The sequence below is a fragment of the Bos javanicus genome, chromosome 8, assembly GCF_032452875.1.
Source record: "Bos javanicus breed banteng chromosome 8, ARS-OSU_banteng_1.0, whole genome shotgun sequence".
Classification (NCBI taxonomy): Eukaryota; Metazoa; Chordata; class Mammalia; order Artiodactyla; family Bovidae; genus Bos; species Bos javanicus.
In genome coordinates, this window is record NC_083875.1 from 69,833,501 (window position 1) to 69,856,962 (window position 23,462).

The 23,462-nt window shown below is 44.4% G+C and overlaps 1 protein-coding gene across 5 annotated transcripts; it reads left to right on the plus strand.

The window, feature by feature from the left end:
- On the plus strand, nt 1-21,212 carry NPM2 (nucleophosmin/nucleoplasmin 2). Of its 5 annotated transcripts, none has more exons than XM_061426961.1 (9): nt 2,413-3,523; nt 3,723-3,802; nt 3,949-3,998; nt 4,201-4,326; nt 18,173-18,263; nt 19,370-19,524; nt 19,660-19,694; nt 20,855-20,884; nt 21,007-21,212. In XM_061426961.1, the coding sequence occupies exons 2-9, from the start codon at nt 3,745-3,747 to the stop codon at nt 21,026-21,028; spliced, it is 567 nt and encodes a 188-aa protein (XP_061282945.1). In that variant the 5' UTR covers nt 2,413-3,523; nt 3,723-3,744; the 3' UTR covers nt 21,029-21,212. The 5 variants fall into 5 exon arrangements, with proteins under 5 accessions (XP_061282947.1, XP_061282946.1, XP_061282945.1 ...); XM_061426960.1 differs by having other exon boundaries at nt 2,417-3,523; nt 3,949-4,034; XM_061426963.1 differs by lacking the exon at nt 19,660-19,694 and having other exon boundaries at nt 1-3,523; nt 3,949-4,034.
- The last annotated feature ends 2,250 nt before the right edge of the window (nt 21,213-23,462 follow it).

Sequence of the window (23,462 nt, forward strand, 5' to 3'; positions counted from 1 at the left end):
ATCTCTAAAACATCACTGAGGAAATTAAAGATCTAAATAAATTAGATTAAAACATGTTCATGGACTGTTGACTCAAAACTGGGATGGCAATTCTCCCCAAACTGAACTACATTCTACAGGATCCAAATAAAAATCCGAGAAGGCTTTTTTCTTTTTTTAAGAAACTGGCAAGCTGATTCTAAAATTTTTATGAAAATGCAAAGAACCTGGAAGAGCCAAAATATCTGTGAGAAAGATCAGCGTTGGAGGATTCAACTGCCTGATTTCAAGGTTTACTATCACGCTACAGTAGTCAAGACAGTGTCGTATTGGCACTAGGACAGACAGACCAGCGGAACAGAATAAAATCCACAAACAGACAAACAGATATGGCTAGCTGACTTTTGACAAAAGTGCCAGTGTAATTCAATAGAGAAAGAACTGTCTTTTCCAGAACTGGTGCTAGAAGAATTAAATATCCACTTGAGGGGGGAGGGGAATGAACCTCGACCCTTACCTAACACCATGCACAAAAATTAACTTCAAATGGATCACAGATGTAAAAGTACAAGCTAAGACTACAAGGCTTCCAGAAGGAAACTTAGGAGAAATTTTTCACAACCTTGAGTTAAGCAAAGATTTCTTAAAATATCAAAAGCATGATCCACAAATGAAAGAAAACTATTTGACTTCATCAAGTTTTAAAATTTCTGCTCTTCAAAAGATACCATTTGTTTTTTAAATGAAAAGGCAAACCATAGACAGGAGTGAAAAATAATGTATGCCTAACACAGTCATCCAAGTATAAAGAACTGCAATAAGAAGAATAACTGAATTTTAAAATAAAATATTTGAACAGATTTTATTTCAAAAGAAGATACACAGATGACCCATAAACAATTGAAAAAATATTCAACATTTTTTGCTATTGAAGAAATATAAATAAAAACCAGAAGAGATGTCACTATGGACATCTACTAGAATGACTAAAATTAAATGACTGACAATGCCAAGTGTTGACAAAGATGTAGAGCAACTGGAATTTTCATACATTTCTGGTAGAAATGCAAAGTGGTACAGGAAATTTGGAAATAGTTTAACAGTTTCATATAAAATTTAATATATGCATACCAAATAACCCAGCAATTACACTCCTATGTATTTATCCTAGAAAAACTAAAACATATTTCCATGCAAAGACTTGCTCTCAAATGGTACAGCATTTTTATTCATAATAATCTACAACTAGAAACTACCCAAATATTCATCAACAGGTTTATCAGTCAGGGATGTAGCACAGGGAATTGGCTAATGCAGTCTTGAGCATTGGCTAGGCAAGTCTGAAATTGGTAGGACAGGTTGTCAGGAAGAGCAATCTGGAAGCTCTAGCAGGAGCTGAAGCTGCAGTCCAGGCAAAACATCTTCAGAGAGACTTCAGTTCTGCTCTTAAGGACTTTGAACTGATTGTACCAGGCCCACCCATGGTATTGAGGCTAATCTTGACCTAAAGGTAATTGATTGTGGATGTAAATCACATCTATAAAATACCCTCAGTAGAAACTGCCACATAGAAGGTGTCAGCCACACCCTCATTTTGATCAAATAACTGGTTGCAATAACCTAGCCAAACTGACACCTAAAACTGACCAGCAGGTGTCTGCATATACAAATTATGGAGTATTACTCAACAATAAACACAAACAAACTACTGATACAGCGACAATATGAATAAATAAATCTCAAACACATTTTGCTCAGCAAAAGAGGGCAAAAATACCCTGTATGAATCTGCTTATATGAAATTCTAGAACAGTCAGTACAAATCTACAATGTCAGAAAGCAGAGAAATGTCTAATGCCAATTAGTAAGGGGAGGATATTGACTGCAAAGGGAAACAAGGAAATTTGGTGGAGTACCAGAAATTGGAGAAGGCAATGGCACCCCACTCCAGTACTCTTGCCTGGAAAATCCCATGGACGGAGGAGCCTGGTAGGCTGCAGTCCATGGGGTCTCGAAGAGTCGGACACAACTGAGCGACTTCACTTTCACTTTTCCACTTTCATGCATTGGAGAAGGAAATGGCAACCCACTCCAGTGTTCTTGCCTGGAGAATCCCAGGGACGGCGGAGCCTGGTGGGCTGCCATCTATGAGGTCGCACAGAGTCGGACACGACTGAAGCGACTTAGCAGCAGCAGCAGCAGCAGAAATTGTAACTTGGCTGAGGTGATGGCTACCTGGTGTGTTGGTGGTAGTGTTGTTGTTTAGGCACTCAGTCGTGACCAACTCTTTTGTGACCCCGTGGACTCTGGCCCATCAGGCTCTTCTGTTTATGGGATTCTCCAGTCAAGAATACTGGAGTGGGTTTCCATTTCCTCCTCCAGGAGATCTTCCTGACCCAGGGATGGAACCCTCGTCTCCTGCATTGGCAGGTGGATTCTTTACCACTGAGCCTGGTGTATACATCTGTGAAAATTCAAATTATATGCTTTAAATGAGTACATTTTTGTATATGAGTTATTTCTCAATAAAGTCAGTATTTTTAAAAAATAAGCTCTTTCCTGCACAGTAGAAGCTCCACTCTAATCCAGGTTCCAGAGGGATTCCTCCAGCACCATTTGTGGAAAAGACTATGCTTTTTCCTTGATGCCTTTGTTGAAAATCATTGAAGCTTATATGTAGGTGAGAAGTTTCCAGGATAGAAGTGATGTAAAAGAACACAATGAGAGAGGTTCCTGTAAGTAATTCTGACTCCCAAACAGAGGTATCACTTGGAGGAGGGGGTGTCAACCAAAAACCTGCCTCCTGTTCACTACCCCCGCCCAAACATTTCAGTGCTTCACTGTGCCATGTGAACTGATGTTTGTTAAATGAGTGGCCCTCGTAGTCACGTGCCCCATGGTGTATTGCTCACCAGCTGCGTCTGCTGTCCCCTTCCTCATCCCCACTCCTTCCTGGCCTTGGGAGAAGTAAGCCTTTTGGAAACTGGGCTCTTCATCTTTGGGGACCACAGCCCTGGGGGTCCGGCACTCTGGGCCTGGGGAGAGGGCCACACTTGGCATGGAGGGAAAGGAAACAAGCAAACAAACAAGGCAAAGGAAGGGCGGACAAGGCTATGCTTCCTACCGGGTGGCAAAGCGTCTCCATGGAGGGCGCGGGCGGGCTCCCGCAGCAGGCCGCAGTCAGTCCCCATTAGTCAGGACCGCCGTTCTCACGGTACGGTCCTAGACCCGCAACATCCACCTCACCTGGGCACCTGTTTAGAAATGCTAATTTTCTGGATTCCTCCGTAGGAAACGGTGGAGGTGGGGCCTAGCGCTTGTTATTTTAACAAGCTCTCCAGGTGCTTCTCAGGCTCCAAGGGGAGGAAAGAGTGGAAGAACGGGATGGGGGCTGATTATACCCCTCCCGTGGCCCCTTCCCAGGCTTCATAACGACCCGCTGTGGGCCGGGCCCTCAGGTGAGGCCGCGATAAGGCCGGAGTAAGGAAGCCAGAGAGGGAAGCGATCTGAGGAGGAGGCGATGAAGTGACTGGAGTTAGGGACGGTGAGCTGGAGGAGAGGTTGCGAGAGGGCTCGGTCCCGCGGTAGGGTGTACCTGAGGCCGGGCACCGAGCCGCCTTCCCCGCAGGTGCCGGGCGCTCCACCTCGGGGTGCTGGGAGGGCCGGCGGGGCAACCCTTTCGCACGGGGCGCTCCGCGCGGGGGTCTCCAGCCAGGGGATTGTAATGGGCCTTTCCTCGGCAGCTGCTCGGCCCCCGCCCGCATCATGAATCGCAGTCCCATTAGTAGCACCTCCGAAAAGGAGACACTAAGCCTGCTCTGGGGTGAGTGAGGCCCCAGGGTGTCCTCGGAGCAGCGGGCGTCCTGGTGGCGGGGGAATGTCTTGGGGGTAAGAGAGAGGGCTGGAGGGAGAGAGAGGACGCCTCTCTGGAGCCCGCCCTCCGCCATCTGTCTCCGTCTCCCTTCGCAGGCTGTGAACTAAACCAGGAGCGGCCGACTTGGACCTTCAAACCCCAAAAGGTGGGGAAGCAGGACTGTGTGCTGTTGCTCAGTACGGTGGGTACCGCTCTTCCGAGGAGGGGAGAAAGGGTGGGACAGGGAGGAGCCAGACACGCAGGAGCAGGTGGCATTGCCTGGTCCCCACAGCTGGAGCCAGGCTTCCCTCCTCCGCCCTCGCCCTGGGGGTGAGGAGGCGCCCTGCCCCTTTTCCCACCCCGCTCAGATTTCCCTGGGGGAGAAAGCCAAAGAGGAGGTGAACGTCGTGGAGATCCTGCCCTCGGCAAGCCCGGACGACAAGAAGAGGAGGCCCCTCACCCTGGCCTCGCTTCGGGCCTCGGTGCTCCCCATGGTGAGCTTCCCCGAGGGCCTAGGAAACCCTGGCTCCAGCCCGCGGAGGCCCCGCTCAGGCCTCACCCCTTGTGTGCAGACGGACACAAAGGTGGGGTACAGGCTCCTGCAGACCTACGGTCGGTGCCGGAGAGAAATACTTTTTGTTGTTTAGTCGCTAAATCGTGTCCCATTTATGTGACCCCATGGACTGTATGTAGCCCACCAGGCTACTCTGTCCACTGGAATTCCCAGGCAAGAATACTGGAGTGGGTTGCCATTTCCTTCTCCAGGGCATCTTCCCAACCCAGGGATCAAACCTGTGTCTCCTGCATTGGCAGGTGAATTCTATACCCATGAGCCACCTGGAAGGCCCTAGAGAGGCATATAGCCCAGCACTAAAAGCCTGGACTCAGGAGCAGGGAGTCAGGTTTCCATCCTAGTCCACTCCCTTTTAGGGGGGGAGAGGGGTGCTGTGCGCATTGAGTCCTAACCACTTGACAGCCAGGGAATTCTAGTCCACTCTTCACTAGTTGTGTGACTTTGGGCAAGTTAAATAACTTTTCTTCAAATCCCATTTTTCAACTGTTTACTGCTGGTGATCGTATACTGTTGGTAATTTACACACTGTTTATGTATCCAGAAATCCTCACTTCTGGTCATTTGAGTTTTCTGTGTAGATCTTTGTGAATAATGGCAGTTTTTGTATTTGTTTTTTTTAATCTGGTACACGGGCTAGGACCTCCAGTATAATAATGGATAAAATGATAATGGTAGATATCCTTGTTTCATTCCTTTAAAAAGGAATGCTTCTCACATTTCTCCATTCAGTATCAAGTATGTGCTAGATACCCTTTGTCAGGTTAAGAAAGTCTCTGTCTAATCCTACTCTATTTTGAAAAATTGACTTTTCTTCTTTTTAATCATGATTGGTTATCGAAAGTGTTTCTATTCATATGATTAGGGCACTCTCTCCTTTAATCTGTTAATGTAGTAAATTATAGTAATAGAATAATATTAAACCAACTTTGCATTCCTGAGATAAACATTACTGATTGTATTATAAACTTCTAGATTTGCTGTGTTAATAAGACATTTTTTTAAAACTTACACATACTCATAAGTGAGCTTGGCGTATAATAAATTATCTTCTTTGAATGTCAAAGCATGTTAGCCTTATGAACAGAGGCATGAAGTGTTCCCTTCTTCTCTGTGGACAACAGTGATTTGAAGACCAGGGTTATCTGCCCTTAAAGATCTGGGAGGTTGATGTGTAAAACTGCCCTTAAACCTATTTTTTTCTCTATCAAGATCTCCCTAGATCTATCCATTCCCATAGTTTTACAGACCACCTATACAAATGAAACTTGGAAATTTATCCTGTAAACCCAGCCTCTCTTGTGCTCCAGATACTCTGTCCAGCTCAATACGTTAACAGTTATCTGATAGTTATCCCTGGTGGGTCAGCCAGTAAAGAATCTGCCTGCAATGCAGGAGACCCGGGTTCGATTCCTGAGTCAGGAAGATCCCCTAGAGAAGGAAATAGCCACCCACACCAGTGTTCTTGCCTGGGAAAATTTATGGATAGAGGAGCCTAGTGGGCTATAGTCCATGGGGTCACAAAGAGTTGGGCACAACTGAGCAACTAACACTTCAATAGATATCACAAACTTAACCTATTAAATCCAAATTCTTAATTTTTATGTATGACCTCTTCCCACATCCCCAGATCTGATATCCTCCCAGTAAATAGCTATTTAGAGTAGCCATAGCTAGGACTTCAGAAAACTATATTGAATAAAAGTGGTGAGAGTGGACATCCTTGTCTTGTTCCCGATCTTAGAGGAAATGCTTCCAGCTTTTCACCATTGAGTATGATGTTAGCTGTAGGTTCAGAAATGGTATTTTAAATTTTTATTTTATTGTTCAGTACTAGCATATAGTTATATAAGTGGCTTTTGTACTAACTGACCTTGCTAAATTTGCATATTAGTCCTAACAGCTTTTTATGATGCCACCGAATTTGCTATGTGCTTATTCATGCCATCTGTGAATAAAAGCAGTTTAACATCTTCATTTTCTATCTCTATACCTGGCATTTCTTTTTCTTGTCTTACTTCACTGACTAGGACAGCAAGTACAGTGATGAATAAAAGTGGTAAGAGCAGGACTTTCCTTGCCTTTTTCCAGAGGGCAAGTATTCAGTCTTTTACCATTCGGACAGATAAAAGATTTTTGTAGATACCCTGTGTTAGGTTTAACAGTTGTATTAGTCTTTTTCAAGACCCAGATCTTGGCTTCATCAGTCTTTCTCTATTGTTTATCCATTTTTGTATTTAATCTATCTGTTGTTAATTTCTTTCTTCTGTTTTAATTTGATCTTTTTCTGGTTTCTTACAGCATAATCTTTTTTTTTTTTTTTTATTGCAAAGTTTTACAGGTCTGTCTTCATAATTAGTATCTATGAATAGAAATTAAAGAGAGGTGGGTTGGGTTCATTTCAAGGATTAATGCATTCTACATGATATAATGTATATGAAAAGTGGAAAGCACAGCAAATGTAGATTCTCTTAACAGCAGATGGTGGCAGACATGTTGGGATATGATCTTTTTTTTTTTTTTTTTTAATTTTTCAGCACTTTATTTATTTTTTTTATTTGATAAATTTAACGCCTTTTATTGCCATACCTCATTTTACTGTGCTTTGCTTTAGTGAGCTTTATAGATACATGTTTTTTTTTTTTTTTCCTTGTTAATTTTCTGTTTAGTTGATCTATCCATAAGTGTGAGTGGGGTATTAAAGTCTCCCACTATTATTGTGTTATTGTTAATTTCTCCTTTCATACTTGTTAGGATTTGTCTTACATACTGCGGTGCTCCCATGTTGGGTGGATATATATTTATAATTGTTATATCTTCTTCTTGGATTGATCCTTTGATCATTATGTAGTGACCTTCTTTGTCTCTTTTCACAGCCTTTGTTTTAAAGTCTAATTTATCTGATACGAGTATTGTAACTCCTACTTTCTTTTGGTCCCAATTTGCATGGAAAATCTTTTTCCAGCCCTTCACTTTCAGTCTGTATGTGTCCCCTGTTTTGAGGTGGGTCTCCTGTAGACAACATATGTAGGGGTCTTGTTTTTGTATCCATTCAGCCAGTCTTTGTCTTTTGGTTGGGGCATTCAACCCATTTACGTTTAAGGTAATTACTAATAAGTATGATCCCGTTGCCATTTACTTTATTGTTTTGGGTTCGAGTTTATACACCATTTTTGTGTTTCCTGTCTAGAGAATATCCTTTAGTATTTGTTGGAGAGCTGGTTTGGTGGTGCAGAATTCTCTCAGCTTTTGCTTGTCTGAAAAGCTTTTGATTTCTCCTTCATACTTGAATGAGATCCTTGCTGGGTACAATAATCTGGGCTGTAGGTTATTTTCTTTCATCATTTTAAGTATGTCTTGCCATTCCCTCCTGGCTTGAAGAGTTTCTATTGAAAGATCAGCTGTTATCCTTATGGGAATTCCCTTGTGTGTTATTTGTTGTTTTTCCCTTGCTGCTTTTAATATTTGTTCTTTGTGTTTGATCTTTGTTAATTTGATTAATATGTGTCTTGGGGTGTTTCTCCTTGGGTTTATCCTGTTTGGGACTCTCTGGATTTCTTGGACTTGGGTGATTATTTCCTTCCCCATTTTAGGGAAGTTTTCCACTATTATTCCTCAAGTATTTTCTCATGGTCTTTCTTTTTGTCTTCTTCTTCTGGAACCCCTATGATTCGAATGTTGTAGCGTTTAATATTGTCCTGGAGGTCTCTGAGATTGTCCTCATTTCTTTTAATTCGTTTTTCTTTTATCCTCTCTGATTCATTTATTTCTACCATTCTATCTTCTAATTCACTAATCCTATCTTCTGCCTCTGTTATTCTACTATTTGTTGGCTCCAGAGTGTTTTTAATTTCATTTATTGCATTATTCATTATATATTGACTCTTTTTTATTTCTTCTAGGTCCTTGTTAAACCTTTCTTGCATCTTCTCAATCCTTGTCTCCAGGCTATTTATCTGTGATTCCATTTTAGTTTCAAGATTTTGAATCAATGTCACTATCATTATTTGGAATTCTTTATCAGGTAGATTCCCTATCTCTTCCTCTTTTGTTTGGTTTGGTGGGCATTTATCCTGTTCCTTTATCTGCTGGGTATTCCTCTGTCTCTTCATCTTGTTTAAATTGCTGAGTTTGGGAGTCCTTTCTGTATTCTGGCAGTTTGTGGAGTTCTCTTTATTGTGGCGTTTCCTCGCTGTGTGTGGGTTTGTACAGGTGGCTTGTCAAGGTTTCCTGGTTAGGGAAGCTTGTGTCGGTGTTCTGGTGGGTGGAGCTGTATTTCTTCTCTTTGTTCAGTCGGGCTATGGGGAGGGAGGGAGGGATGCTGCAAACAAATGACACTGGCGTGCGCTCGCAGTGCCTCAGCCACACTGGGTCTGCCCCCGCTCACGGCGTGTGTAGCCTCCCTGCCCACACTGCTCAGGCTCTAGGTTGTTCCGCCGGGAACAATCCGAGGCTGGCCCTGGGTTGCATGCACCTCCCAGGTCCAAGCCGCTCAGGTTCAGGCACTCAGGTAGTCCTCAGAGGCGCAGACTCAGTTGGGGCTGCGTTTTGTGCTCTTCCCAGGTCCGAGCAGCTCAGGTGATGAGGTGTTTGGCGAGCACCAATGCTGCGACTTATCACCTCCCCGCCACTTGGTTATCTGGGTGTAAAACCGGCGCACCTTCTCAGGCAGATGTTGACCGTCCAGACCCCCAATAAGTTTTAGTTAGCAAAGAAGCCAGTTTTATAGATAATGTCTCTCTGGGGCTGCGATTGCCCCCTTCCGGCTCTGGCTGCCTGTCACCGGAGGGGGAAGGTTTGCAGCCGGCTACCTCTGTTTAGTCCTTTGTTCCGTGCGCGGGCTGGCGGTGTCTTAGGTTAGGGCTGGCTTTTCGCATGGTAGATATCCCACAGTCTGGTTTGCTAGCCCAAATTATTTCGGTCAGATAGTGCTCAAGGTATTCAGGCCAGATTCTTACTCTCAGCAATGCAGCCCGCGCCGCGCCTCCCTGCCCAGCCCCCGCTTGCTAATGGCGGATGCAGGCGTCTGCGCTGCTTCTCCGCTGGAGGAGTTACCGTAGGGCTCGCAATCTGCGAGTTTTAATTGTTTATTTATTTTTTCTCCCTGTTATGTTGTCCTCTGTGCTTCCAAAGCTCGGCACGGATTCGGCAGTGAGAAGGTTTCCTGGTGTTTGGAAACTTCTCTCTTTTTACGACTCCCTTCCCGGGACGGAACTCCGTCCCTCCCTCTTTTGTCTCTTTTATTGTCTTTAATATTTTTTCCTACCTCCTTTCGAGGAGTTGGGTTGCTTTTCTGGGTGCCTGATGTCCTCTGCCAGCATTCAGAAGTTGTTTTGTGGAATTTACTCGACGTTTAAATGCTCTTTTGATGAATTTGTGGGGGAGAAAGTGTTTTCCCCGTCCTACTCCTCCGCCATCTTGGCGCCTTCCCCACAGCATAATCTTATATTATTCATTATGAATCTTATATTATTTTTTAGACCTTTTTTGGATATAAGCATTTCATGCTGTGATTTCCTTCTGAGCATCTTTCTGGCTTCATCCTACCAATTTTGCTAAGAATATTCATTTTAATTTAGTTCAAATTATTTTCTAGTTTTATTCTTCACTCCCTGGGGTACTTAGAAGTATGTTTGCTTTTTAATTGCCAAATAATTAGAGATTTTCCATTATTCATTCTTTAATTGATTTCTATTTTAATTTGATTGTGGTATGAAAATATACGTTATTCGATTTCCATCTAAATAGGGTTGTGACTTATTTTATGGCCCCTAATATATTCTGTCTTGGTGAATATTTATTTATACTTGAAGGACATGTGTTCTCCTGTGGTTGGGTATATTGCGATGTAAATGTTGATTATAATCATCATGTTGGTTGATGATTTTGTGTGAGCCTTCTATATCCTTACTCATTTTCTGTCCACTTGATCTCTTAGTTCCTGAAAGAGGAATATTGAAGACTTCAACAACAATTGTGTCTTTTTTCTATTTCTCTTTTTGATTATCAGTTTTGTTCCATGTATTTTGAAACTCTTTTGTTAGGTACATCCTAATACATTCTGTGTTTCTAAGATTATTAAATCCTTTTGGTTAATTGATCCATTTATCATTATGAAATGTTCCCTTTTTCCCTGACAAATATTTTGAAGTCTACTTAGTCTGATTAATATAGTCAGTCTAGCTCTCTATATTAGTGTTTGTGTATTTTTCCTATTCTTTTATTTTGTTATTTTACTGAAACCTCTGTATCTGTATGTATAAATTGGATTTCTTTTCTATAACAGATAATTGAGTTTTACCTTTTGTTTTTTTATACTTTGATCATCTGACTTTTAGAGCATTTGCAAACTTTTGAGCATTATTTCTTCAAATATTTTTTTTCTGTTCCATCTCCTCCCTCATCTCTACTAAGGAATCCAATTATCAATACCTGCCCCACACTTCATTTCACTCTGTGTTCTTAAAGTATTTTTCCTGTGTATTTCATTTTGGATCAGTTCAGTCCAGTCGCTCAGTTGTGTCAGACTCTTTGCGACCCCATGAATCGCAGCACGCCAGGCCTCCCTGTCCATCACCAACTCCCGGAGTTCACTCAGACTCACGTCCATCGAGTCAGTGATGCCATCCAGCCATCTCATCCTCTGTCGCCCCCTTCTCCTCCTGCCCCCAATCCCTCCCAGCATCAAAGTCTTTTCCCATGAGTTTTGGGTAGTCTTTATTTCATTTTGGATAGTCTTTATTCAATGTCATTTTTCTTTTCTTACACAGTACCTAATTTGCCGTTAATCTCATTAGTGTATTTTCATCTAATTAGATGATAAATCCACAGATCTAAGAAATTCTATGAACCACAGTGTGTCTTATAATCAAATTGTTCAAAACCAGTGATAAGGAGAAAAATCTTAAAAGCAGCCAGAGTTAAAAAGGCATCTCACGCAGGGGAACGAAGACAAGGATGTGAGTAGATTTCTCCAAATAATGCAAGCTAGAGGACAATGGGAAAATATTTTCAAGTGTTTGATCTTAACTATCTGTTATTATATTCCTCTTTTTAAAATTGTTAGTAGTGCTTATCATCTTTCCTTTTTTCCCTTCGTTTCAGTCACTGGGTATTAGCCTTTTTTTCCTTTTCGAAGAATAAGCTTTTGATTTTGTTGATTGTTTTCCATTGTTTCCTTATTTTCTATTTCATTAATTTCTCTGGTTATCTGATTTTTGGCTTGCTTTGTTCCTTTTTCTTACTTTCTGAGTTAGCTATTTAGTCCATTCATGTTCTAGCTTATTTTTTCCAAGTACATTTTGTTTATTTATTTTGAATACTATAAATTTCCCTCTGAAGATTTTTTTAACTGCATCGTTTAATTTGTGTTTTGTGATATTTTCACTATTTTATTTTAAATGTTTTCTGATTTCCATTATGATTCTTTTTTGTTTTGTTGGGGTTTTTTGTTTGTTTTGCCCATGCCTCAAAACTTTCGGAATCTTAGTTCCCTGACCAGAGATCAAACCCACACCCCCTGCAGTGGAAGCATGGAGTCTTAACCACTGGACTGCCAGGGAATTCCCCCCGTTACAATTTCTTATTTGATGCATGAGTTACTTAGAATTTTTAATTCCCAAAGATATATATATATATATATGTATATATATAAATTCTGTGGTATTTGAAACTTGATTTGTGGTCTTACTACAAGGTAGTATTATAGGATTATATGTATGTCCATTAAATCAAGCTTATATAGTCAAACCTATATATTTTTTTTCTCCCTGATCTGTTGATTACCAAAAGAAACGTGTTAAAACTTCCTACTGTGATTGTGAAGTTTCAGTAGATTCTTCTCATAATTTTGTTTACTTTGTATATGCTTATTCTTCAATTGAAAAAATTTTTAGATAATTACAGATTCACATGCATTTATAAGAAAAGATACCGAGAGATCCCTGTATGTTTTGCCCAGTTTTCTCCAGTGGTAACATTTTACAAAACTGTAATATAATGTCAGAGCCAAGATATTGACGTTGATACAATGCATGGGTATTGTTCTATACTACTTTATCACCTGAGTTTCTTTTTTTTAATTTTATGTCTATTTTGGCTGCACTGGGTCTTTGTTGCTGCGTGGGCTTTTCTCCAGTTGCAGTGAGTGGGGTTACTCTCTAGTAGTGGTGCACAGGCTTCTCATTGCCATGGCTTTTCTTGTTGCAGAGAAGCCTGGGTGCACAGGCTTTACCCTAGGTAGTTCAGCTCTTGGGCCGTAAAGCACAGGCTCAATAGTTGTGGCCCACAGGCTTAGTTGCTCTGCAGCATGTGGGATCTTCCTGGACCAGGGATCAAACCTGTGTCTCCTGCATTGTCAGGAAGGACTCTTCACCACTAAGTCACCAGGAAGCCCTCACCTAAGTTTTATATCCACTATCGTAGCCAAGATACAGATATCATAGCCAAGTTTCAACAGCCCAGAGATCCCTCATGTTTTCCCTTTATAACCACACTCACCTGTCTCCTGTTTCCTCACCCACCCTCAATCCTGGCAACCACCAGGATTTCTAAAATATGGCCATTGAAACATAATCAGACATATGTAACTTCTTAAGAACTGGGTTGGGTTTTCCCCCCTCCTCAGCATATTTCCTGGAGATTCATCCAAGTTGTGTGGTATTTTTTATTGCTGACTGGTATTCCATGGTACAGAAGTACCACAGCTCAACCAGTCATCTGTGGAAAAACTAGTCTAATTCCAGTTTGGGGCTCTTAAAAATAAAGCTTCTATGAACATTTGTATATAGGTTCTTATATAAGCCTGTTTCCATTTTTTCCTGGGATAAAAGTCCAAGAGTGCAATTGCTGGGTCATATGGGGTGGTTGCACATGTAATTTCTTAAAACTGCCCAACTGTTTTATAAAGTGACTGTACCATTTTGCATTTCTACCAGCAACGCATGAGTGACTGAGTTTCTCTGCATCCTTACTGACATTCATGTTGTCACTATCTCTTATTTTAACCATTCCAATATGTGGGCTTCCCAGGTGGCAAAGAACCTGCCTGCCAATGCAGGAGACACAAGAGACATGGGTTCAGATCCCTGGGTTGGAAAGATCCCCAGGAGGAGGGCGTGGCAATCCACTTCAGTATTCTTGCCTGGAGAATCTCGTGGATGGAGGAGCTTGGTGGGCTACAGTCCATAAGTGTGCACAGAGTCAGATACAACTGAAGCGACTTAGCATGCAATACGTGTGTAGTTATGTCTCATTGTACTTTGATCGCATTTCCTGATGGCTAACGACGTTGATGGTCTTTTCATGCAGTTTTTGCCATCTGTATGTTCAGTTAAATGTTCATGTCTTTTGTTCACTTTCTAATTGTATCGTTACTGTTGAGTTTTGCTAATTCTTGACATACTGTAGACCCTAATCATTTGTCAAATACATGGCTTGCAAATATTTTCTCCCCAGGTTACAACTTGTCTTTTCATCCTCTTCATGCAAACTTTTACAGAATAAAAGTTTTTAATTTTGATAGGGCCCATTGTATTAATTTTCCCTTTTATGATTTTTGATGTTAAGTCTAAGAATGCTTTACCTAGTTTGAGATCATGAAGGTTTTCCATGCTTTTTGTCCAAAAGTCTTACAGTTGTACGTTTTACGCTAAGTCCGTGATCACTGCCACATCTGCCATGAGGTTTCGGTGAAGGTGCATTTCTTTGCCTGTGGACGTTCAATTGCTCCAGCTCCATTTGTCAGAAAAGCTTCCTCCCTTTCATTGATTTCGCACTTCTGTCAAAAAGGTTGCAAGTATTTGTGTGGATCTATTTCTAGGTCTTATGTTCTCTTGGTGTCTGTGTCTATCCCTCTAATATCACACTGTCTTGATTACTGTAGTTTTATGTATGTCCAGACTATGTTGATGCATATAATTTACAGGTTTATCTTTCTTGTAAAATTGTTACCTTCCTTGTATAATTGAAAATATTTTCCTTATCTAATTCTTTTCTTTATGTGGTGATCTTCTTTATCCCTAAAATGCTTATGGAATTAAAGCCTGTATTGTTGTTGTTGTTCCGTTGCTAAATCATGTCCAATTCTGCCACTCCATGGATTGCACCATGTCAGGCTTCCCTATCCTTCACTATCTTCCCAACTTTGCTCAAACTCACGTCCATTGAGTCAGTGATGTTATCTAATCATCTCATCCTCTGCCGCCCCTTCTCCTCTTGTCCTGAATCTTTCCCAGCATTAAGGTCTTTTCCAAAGAGTCAGCTCTACCAGGAAGAGAACCCTCACCAGAAACTGAAGTGGTCAGCACCTTGACCTTCCCCTTTAAGACTGTGAGAAAAAAAATTTCTGTTGTCTAAGCCCCACCCAGCCTATGGTATTGGGTTGACCAAAAATTTAGTTTGTTTTTTTCCCATAAGATGTAAAAAACAAAACAAAACAAAACAAAGAGTCAGCTCTTTGCATCAGGTGGTCAAAGTATTGGAGCTTCAGTATCAGTCGTTCCAATCAATATTCAGGGTTGGTTTCCTTTAGGATTGACTGGTTTAATCTCCATGCTGTGCGAGGGACTCTCAAGAGTCTCCTCCAACACCACAAAGTCTGTATTGTCTGATAATTATTTTGCTTCCCGGGTACCATTAAAACATTGACAATGTCATTCCATTCTTCTGATTTCTGATCTTGCTGTTGAAATCCTCAGTCTGTCTGATTATTGTTTCTTTTTTGAAGATGTGTCCTCTCTAGTTGATGTTAAGATCATCTCTCTGTTCTTATGTGTCATTTCACCATGATATGTTCAGGTGTGGGTTCATTTTTATTTACCTGTTCATGGCTGAGGATCTGTCTTTGATTGTTTCTGGAGAATTCTTGGTTGTTATTTCTTGGAACACTGACTCCATCCTCTCCAGTCCCTAACTCTGATTGGATGTACAGTGGACCCTCTCATCTGTCTGCCATGTTCGGTTCTTCATATTTTATTTGTCTCTCTCTCTCTCTCTCTCTCTGCTGCATACTGGGCTTTCTATCCAGCACTTCTCCAGCTTATCAATTCTTCTTTCAGCTGGTTTACTCTGCTTTTTAACCATTTGTTCACTTGATTTCAATGCATATGTTTTTTTATTTAAATTTATTTTTAATTGGAGGATAATTACTTTATTGTGTTGGTTTCTGCCATACAGTAACATGAATCAGCCATAGGTATACTTACGTCCGCTCCCTCTTGAACTTCCCTCCCACCCTCCTTGCATTCTGCCCCTCTAGGTTGTCACAGAGCACCAGATTTGAGCTCCTTGTGCCATACAGCAAATTCCCACCAGCTATCTGTTTTGCAATAGTAATGTAAGTGTCAATGCTGGGCTCTCATTTCGCCCCACCCTCTGCTTCCCCCACTGTGTCCGCAGTCTGTTCTCTCTGCGTCTCCACCGCTGCCCTGCAGTATTTCAGTGCTTACGATGTCTAGAAGCTGCTTTTGGTTCTTTTTGTTTTTGTTAATATCTTGTTCTTATGGTTCTGATTCCTATTTTACATTTATATAAATATATTCCTACTTTATATTTATATTGGTTTTCATCAAACTTATCTCATGTTGCTTAGGTCGTTATTCTTCCTCAGATTCATGATTGTACTAGGCCGTCATTTTGTTTCCGTCTGGTACCTCCAGCAGCATTGTTCCTTGTGTGTTTTGTAATTTTAGATGGTGAACTCATCTTCCGGTTGGGTTTGGTTCTGTTTTCTGAAAGAATTCTGCATGAAAAGAACTCAGTCTCCCAAGAGACGGGTTTCATTTGCATCTGCCATTTGCCCCAGATATATCACAAGCCTAGGGTTTTTATACAGCTCTTTTAACTTGGCAGTCACCACCAAGTAAATTCAGACTTGGTGTAAGTGAGAGGTACAACCGCAGCTCCTAGCTTCTCACAAGAGACTCTGTTATCTCACATAGGAGTTCTTGCTTCCCTCCTTTGATGGTGGGTCGTTCCTTGTTGGATGGCTTGGGGTCCTTCAGTCCACTCTCCTCAATCCTTTACTGAGATGTAGCCATTTGAGGATGCCAGCCTGCATGAGGGGGCTCCATTACAGCTCCCCTCTTGAGCCCAAGCCCTTTGTCTCCTGTCCACACGGGTGTTACAGCCCAAGGACGTTTTCCTCTTTTGGGAGCCTGTGCTGGGTCATCTTTAGTTGTGAGCACAGGCTTTCTCTAGTTGTGAATGGAGGTGGCTACTCTTGGCCATGGTGTGCGGGCTTCTCATTGCAGTGGCCTCTCTTGTTGCCACTTGGCTCTAGAGCACAGGCTCAGCATGGGCTTAGTTGTTCTGTGGCATGTGGGATCTTCCTGGACCAGGGATGGAACCAGGATGCATTGCAAGGTGGATTCTTGACCACTTGACCACCAAGGAAGACATCTTCCCTTCTGCTGCGGCATCAGCCCCTACAAGGGCTGCTCTTCTTTCTGACCATGGGGAGCCTCTTTTCTGTCTTACTGTTCAGGCAAGCAGCAAAAACATCAAATTACATTTTGTCCACCATTTCTAGGTGTTTGTGGCTGCAGAGTTTGTTTTCACTTATCTGCTCCCTATCTGAAATAGGAACTCTAATTTCTCTAAGCCTCAACTTCCTTCTCTGTAAAGTAATAGCACCTCCTTTGTGGGCTCCTTGTGAAGATTTAAATAAGATAAATGAGGTAAAATGCTTAGCATGGGGCCTGGCTCATAGTAAGAACTCAAGGAATTTAAGTATCATTATTGTTACTCTAGAAAACTTGCAAACTTTGGAAAAGTAGAAAGAAAATCAATACAGTATTGTACTGTGCTTAGTCACTCAGTCGTGTCCAACTCTGTGATCCCATGGACTATAACCTGCCAGGCTCCTCTGTCCATGGAATTCTCCAAACAAGAATTCTGGTGGGTAGCCATTCCCTTCTCCAGAGGCTTTTCCCAGCCCAGGGATCGAACCCTGGTCTCCTGCAGGTGGATTCTTTACTGTATGAGCCATCAGGGAAGCCCTTTAAGACAATAGTAAACTATAACATAACTTCGCATCTGCTTTTCTCATTCGATCAGTGCTTTAGTCAGCTTGGCTACCATCACAAAATACCAGAGTAAGTGGTTTAAACAGCAGACATTTCTTTCTCACATCTCTGGAGACTAGAAGTCTGAGATTGGGGTACCCACATGGTTGCTTTTTGATCAGGGACCTCCTCCTGGCTTGTAGATGACCACCTTCTTTCTGTGTCCTCACACAATCCAGGGAGAAAGCAAGCTCTCTGGTCTAGCCTTCTAAGGGCACTAATCTCATGATGAGGGCCTTGCCCTTATGACCTCATCCAACCCTGATTATGTCTCAAAGGCTTCATCCTCAGTTACCATCACACTGAGGGTTAGGGGGCTTCAGTGGGAGAATTTGAGGGGATGCAGTACAGTCCATGGCTATAAGATTTCTCTGTTTAACAGCTGCCCCCTAGCTTGGAAGCCCACCTATGATCTTGGCAGGAATGAAATGATCAGATCCATGTTCTTCTCTGACAGAGTCCACCTCAACAGGGAAGGCCAGGGGGGTTGAGAGTGCAGAAGGGTTCAGGGAACCCCTGAAGTGTGTTGGGGAGGGGAGGGAATAAATTGAGTATTTCTGCCTGAGGCAAGCTCCCCCACCCCCCATCTCAGGTGCCAGGTCTCAGTACCTTGTCCTGTCTCCCCCTCCTCCCCTCGCCCTGCCCCTCTTCCTCCCCCTTCTCTGCCTCTCCTTCCCTCCCATGCCCCTCCATCTCCCCCTGCAGGTCGTTCTGGGGTTGGAGTTTTCCCCTCCAGTCACGTTCCAGCTCCGGGCTGGCTCTGGACCTGTGTTCCTCTGTGGCCAGGAACATTACAGTAAGTCCAAGCTTGGACCCTAGAAAGGTCTTCGAGTACAGTGCCCAACACAGGGACAAGGACGGATGTAAGAGGTCCTCAAACACTTGATAGATTCTTGAATGGTTAGAAAAGATTGCCAAGGCAACAGGATCACCAGCAGCCTCGACCAAAGGCGTGGGCACAGGTCTTAGCCCTGGTTCTCCTTTACCTCTCCACCACATCCTCTGTGGACCACGGACCCCTCAGCTGTAACACCAAGGAGGGTGGGGGTATACTTGGTTTCATCTTCCAAGACTAGTTGTAAGGAATACATGCCGTATTCAGGAAAAGCACTCAACATAATTCCTGGTAGCAGCACACATTTAAACATTACCTGCAATGAAGTATTGTTGTTTAGTCCCTGAGTTGTATCTGACTCTTGGTGACCCCATGGACAAAGCCCACCAGGCTCCTCTGTCCATGAGATTCTCCAGGCAAGAATACTGGAGTGGGTTGCCATTTCCTTCTCCAGGGGATCTTCCCAACCCAGGGAGCAAACTCACCTCTCCTGCACTGGCAGGCAGATTTTTTTACCACTGAGCCACCTGGGAAGTATTGAGCTGGTCAAAAGTTCCTTCAGGTTTTCTGTATGCTGTTATGGAAAAACCCAAATGAACTTTTGGCCAACCCAATGTGGAGCTGTAGCAGTACCATGGTCCCCAACAGATGGCTTTGTTTGTCACGTCCCTTTAACTGCCTTCTTCTCTGTCCAGTGGTGCCTCTTTCATCAGGGTTCTCTCCTGCTCCAAACCCCAGGCAGGTTCCACCTCCCTCAGGATCAGACCTGAGCTCCTTGGCTGCTGTGTCCCCACCCTCCCCCTCCTCCTCTCACATGCTCCTTCCTGGCATGCATCCCCTTCCTGCCACCAGAGCTGTACCTCACCCCGTTCCCCCACCCTCCTGCCACGGCCTCAGCCTCACCCACTTGAGCTGCGCTTTGTCAGGGAGGCCAGAGAGTGTCTTCGGGAGGCGGGTAGGCAAATGCTTCCCACTCCCAAACTGGGAGATCTGGGAAGGGGAGCTGGGCAGAGATCCCAGGGCCCCGAGGCCCTGCCCCATCTCCCATGCCATCACTGACATTTCAGATCGATTCTGGGAGGAAGTGGAAGAGGAGGATGACGACCTGGAGGAGGAGGAAGATGATGATGACGACGATGAAGATATTGATATGTTCCTGGAGGAGACGCCCGTCAAACAAGTGAAGAGGCTGGCGCCCCAGAAGCAGACAAGTGCTGCCAAGGTGAGGGAGGGGTGCCCCAGGGCTCCCCAGAAACCTGGGCAGAGGCTCCAGGCAACCCCTGCCAAGTGCTCAGCCCGAGTCTTCTCTGGCCCTGGCCTCGCCCAGACTCCCCCTAATGCTCGTGTTGGTTTCCAGGAAAAAAAGGTGGAAAAAAAAGAGGAGGCAGTAAGGTAACTCTTTCCATCTATTAAATTAGCCACAATTAGTATCTCTTTTAACTGAGATACACAGTGCTTGAAAGAGAATGCTACACGTGTGTGCAGGTGTGTGGTACGCGGGGGCATGGTGGGCTGCTACCGTCGGTTGGCAGAGCCTTTTTGAAAGGATTAGCAGTTCTCTTCTGATTTCATTCCACTTATGGCAGTTCCTTCCAAAGAACCCCATCTAAAATATGGGGGAAATTATTCCCAGGTGGCTCTGCCTGCCAGTGCAGGAGATTTGAGTTCCATCCTTGGGTCCGGATGATCCCCTGGAGAAGGAAATAGCAACCCACTCCAGTATTCTTGCCTGGGAAATCCCATGGACAGAGGAGTCTGGAAGTCTACAGTCTATGGGGTCACAAAGAGTCCAACACAATTTAGCAGCTAAACAACATATGCACTAAGAAACTTATCACTTCATTATCCTAATAATAGTATAAAATGGAAGCATTCTAACATCCGTCTATGTAACAATTGCTTAAACTGTCACGTCTTCTCAATGGAATGCAACATAATGCCCACGAAGAATATAGCAACCTGAAAAGTGTTTATGGAATTCAGAGAACAGGATATTATTTTCATTTTATTTCACATGTTTTCAGAACAAAAAAGTTCTGAAGGGAAACAAAATGTTAATATTCGTAGGAGGTAAAGAAAATTATAGGTAGTTTATTTTCATCTCTATTTGCTATATTTTGTGCAAGGTGGTTAACATCTTTTATGATAAATATTTGCGTCTTATACACAAACAAAGTAGATAGAAGTTTAAGAAGAAAAAAAAACATCTTGTTTTGAAAAGAGTCAGGAACTTCTACTGGTGGTCCGGTGGTTAAGACTCCATTCTTCCACTGCAGGGAGCACAGGTTTGATCCCTGGTTGGGGAACTAAGATCCTGCATGCTTTGTGGCACAGCCGAAAAACAATTAAAAAAAAAAAAAATAGAGAGTTGGTCCCTGGCAGGTGACAGGTGGAGAAGTGAACCTCTAAATCACAGTCCCTGCTTCCTGTAAGTGTCCAGGGCTCAACTCTGCAGCCTGGGCTCTAGTATAAGGGCCTGAGGCTATTGGCATGGAGCTGAGTCTCTCTCTGATCCATATTCCCACTCCGTGTCCAACCCCACTCCATTCCAGACACCATCTTAAAGGGAGCCCTGCTGGAAAGTGAGTATTGCTAAGAGGCTGTCCTCCTGGGGAAGTGGGGATGGTCTCTGGGAAGGCGCTAGGATCGGGAGGGGGTGGGACACTGGAGCCCCCCTTCTCTCCTATGCCAAATCCACACCCAGACCTAAAAAGCCAGGACGTTAAAAAGAGATGAGGAGCCAGGAGCGCCTGACTGCAGTGACCAAGGGAGGGCCCATGAGACCACCGTGCTGAGTCTGAATGTGATGGACACAATGGGGGGCGCAACTCAAGAGCCTCTCACCCCAACTCTCGGCTGCTGCAGGAAGAGCCCTGACTCACAGTCACAATAAAGTTTGCTTTGCTAGGACCTTGTTTCTGCAGTGTCTCCCTGTCCTGAAAGTGAAGTCGCTCAGTCGTGTCAGACTCTTTGCGCCCCCATGGACTGTAGCCTATCAGGTTCCTCCGTCCATGAGATTTTCCAGGCAAGAGGGCTGGAACGGATTGCCATTTCCTTCTCCAGGGGATCTTCCCAACCCAGGAATCTAACCTGGGTCTCCCGCATTGCAGGCAGATGCTTTACCGTCTGAGCCACCAGGGAAGCCCTCCCTGTCCTAGCCGGCTGCAATGAGCCCACATGTCCAGCAGAGGGAGGCCTTGTGCCAGTACACCCGGGCATGCCCACACCAGCCAGCTGTGCTCTGCTCTTTACCTTCCTGTCTCTCCCTGGCATCACCCCCATCCCCACCTTTGGGGGGAAGAACCAAGTGCTTCAGTCCCTTCCCTAGCTTTGGGAGAAGGAGCTAGAGCTGGGGTGGGTCTTTCTGCGTCCATAGTCCCTTCTGGCAGGGCCTGGCTGTCCAAGATACACAACTGAGGGGTGATAGCTGCCCACCACCCCCCACCAGGAAGGGGCCAGCCTGCATCTCAAGGGCCCGGCCTAGACCTGCTCTCCCAGGTCTGCGTCCTGTTTGAGGGGAGCTGCTCACAGGGTGAAGGTCTGTGTCAGTCTGTACCTTCAAGGGAACCTCCCAAGTAGGGAGACAGGCAGGCTTCCTGAAGCCTATAGAAGGTCTCTTCCAGAAGGTGGGCATTGAACACTTTCAGCTCCCAGGCTAGCATTCCCTGAGGGCAGCAGCCAGAGCCACAAGAACGGGCTCAGTAAATTGCTGGCTTGAGGCCAACAGAGGATTGAAAGGGGGGTGAATGACTCATTGCCTGGCTCTGGGCTTCTGCTCCCAGCAGCCTGCAGAGCCACTTTGGAGCCAGGTTCAACCATGGTGACACGCAGGTGGCTGTCCCGTTGGGGCCTACTTGCACAACCTCTCTGAGCTGCTCCCTGCCTCAAATCGGCACCCCACTGGCCAGGCTGAAGTAGACCAATGGGGAACTGGCTCTGCCCTCCCTCCCTAGGACCCCCCAAGTATGGGTCCCAGGAGGCTAGAGGTCTCTGAACACCTGCATCAGAAGGACAGGCTTCCATCTCCCTATTCAGCTTCTCTTGATGCCAGAAAGAGGTAGAGGTGGGCAGGGCTGGCGTTGTTTTTTTTGGCTGTGCTGGGTGGGTGTTCAGTGCTGTACGGACTTTTCTCTGGTTGCAGCCAGTGGAGGCTCCTCTCGTTGCCCTGCTCGGGCTTCTCCCTGCGGTGGTTTCTCTTGTTGCAGAGCGTGGGCTCTAAGGCATGTATGCTTCAGTAGTTGCTGGTCACAGGCCCTAGAGCACAGGCTCAGCAGTTGAGACACATGGGCTTAGTTGCTCTGCAGCATGTGGGATCTTTCCGGACCAGGAATCAAACCCATGTCCCCTGCATTGGCGGGCAGATTCTTCTTCACTATACCACCAGGGAAGTCCAGGGCTGGCATTCTTGCTTCTGCTTTCTACACCCCATGAGGCAGATGTGAATTTTGTCCTGCCTTCTAACAAGGGAGAACAGGGCACTGACCTCAGTCACCCAGAGTGACAGGGGACATCAGGTCTGGCTTCAGGTAGGCAGCTGGCACTGACTGTGGCCTCATGCCACCAAGATATGGGGTGGGCAAGACAACTTCCTTCAAGTGGCCTAGAGTCTAGTGGAAATGAAGAGCCAACAATGTAATTTCAATGACCAACAAGCACTGTGGAGGAAGTAGAACAGGCTAATTTCTATGGTGGGGGTAGGCTGTTTAGTTAGATCTGAGAAGGTGCCTCAAAGGAGACCATGGACAGGAAAGGGATGATGGGTACATGTGGAGCTGGCAGAAGGACATTCCCAGGAGCAGAGGGTGCAAAGGGCCAGAGGCAGAACAAGCACAGAGATATGGGCAGAAAGAAGGCTGATGTGATTGCGGTGATGACACTGTTAGCTGGGCACTGCTCTGAGTGCCTTCAGTGGATTCATGCCTTTAATCCTCATTACTCTGCCCAGAGGAGGGTATTATTAGCCCCATTTCTCAGATGTGGAAAGTGAGGTACAGAGAGGTTAACTTGCCCCAAAGTCACACAGCCAGGATTCAGGCTCAGATAGTCTGGCCCTGTTTTTAACCACCCTGTGGGTGAGAGGGAGACATGAAACTTGGAGGGCATTAGGAAGTCTCAAACTGAGAACAGGGGTTAGAGTTGAGTCCGTGCGTAACTGGAGCC